Source organism: Chrysochloris asiatica, unplaced genomic scaffold, assembly GCF_000296735.1.
Source record: "Chrysochloris asiatica unplaced genomic scaffold, ChrAsi1.0 scaffold00160, whole genome shotgun sequence".
Taxonomy (NCBI): Eukaryota; Metazoa; Chordata; class Mammalia; order Afrosoricida; family Chrysochloridae; genus Chrysochloris; species Chrysochloris asiatica.
The window spans coordinates 4,411,295-4,412,519 of NW_006408678.1; the positions used below are offsets into that span (position 1 = coordinate 4,411,295).

Genomic DNA, 1,225 nt, shown 5'->3' on the forward strand with positions numbered 1-1,225 from the left:
CGCTATGAGTTGGAACCGACTCCACGACACATAACAACAACAAAGTTATAAATTGGAGGCCTGATGTGGTGCTGTGGGTTAATACGCTGGACTGCAAAGTCAGTTTGAACCGAAAGGTCAGTGGTTCAACTTCACCAGCCCCTTCTCAGAAACCCTATATAGGGTGGCGTAGGGTCGGAACCAACTTGACGGCATTTACCAACAACAGCAAATCTTATCAATTAGATACTATCATCATCCTATTTTTGTAGATGAAGTAACTGAGAAACAAATAGATTATCACTTACTCAACTTCACATAGCTAGAAAATGAAAGATCTAAAATGAACCCAGCTTAGCATGTCATACCCTTCCTCCTCCCCAGAAAAATAAAAGTTTGTAATTTTATATATTTCTAAATCGATTACAAAACTTCCTAATCTCCTACTTCTAAAACTCTGCCTCTCTCGAGAGGAAAAACAGAATCTTTGTGCTTCAAAAGTTAAAAGAGAACAAAGTTCAAAGGTCAAAGAGAAACAATAGAGGATGGTTCCAGAACCTGGTGTGTGTGTGTGTGTGTGTGTTGTATGTTTTTCCTTGTTAGGTATGAAAAGATGTTACAGGCCAGAAGGCTGAATTTCCAGGATCCTGTTCCTATCAACGAATTTGTGTTAGCAGTGGAGACATAGGAACATGCATCTATGTGTGATTTCTAAAGCAATAGCTGTGCTCTTGGGGATACACAGAAATAGTCTGAGTCAGGTCTGGTCAAAGTATTAACTTTGTTCTTCTCTGAAATACTAGGGCTTGTGGTTGAGATCGAATGTTAGAGGTAAATGATTACATAAAACTTCATCAAGTTAACATCACGTTTACGCTCTTGTTTATAGGAAGTACATTTGAAGAACACAAGTAGAGGGAATGCCGGAAACAAGAACTACAGGATGTAGGAAGACCCTCGAGGAGTGAAGAATGACATGCCACTGATGGAATCCTTTGCATAAATTACCTGTCAAACATTGGAAGATCTACCAAAAATTGTGTTTGATAACATTTCAAAAGATGGGCATTCCCCCCAATGACATACGCAAGTAAACATTCCAACAGTTGTCTTTAGGAGTCATTGTTGAAAACTTGCACATGCAACTATGGCCCTGGAATTGGTAGATTGCTATTGATCCTGTATCAATATTGTTCTATAGAGAAATACACACACACACACACACACACACACACACATATATATA

General features: G+C 38.8%; 1 protein-coding gene across 2 annotated transcripts in view; it reads left to right on the forward strand.

The window, feature by feature from the left end:
- IGF1 (insulin-like growth factor 1 (somatomedin C)) overlaps window positions 1–1,184 on the forward strand; it is a 94,070-nt gene extending 92,886 nt beyond the window's left edge. Inside the window, exon 4 of one of the 2 annotated variants that reach the window (XM_006871088.1) lies at window positions 869–1,184. In XM_006871088.1, the coding sequence (XP_006871150.1) occupies window positions 869–928 (60 nt within the window). In that variant the 3' untranslated portion in view covers window positions 929–1,184. The remainder of the gene's footprint in view (window positions 1–868) is intronic. The other variant, XM_006871089.1, reaches the window with a different exon arrangement.
- Window positions 1,185–1,225: the final 41 nt, after the last annotated feature.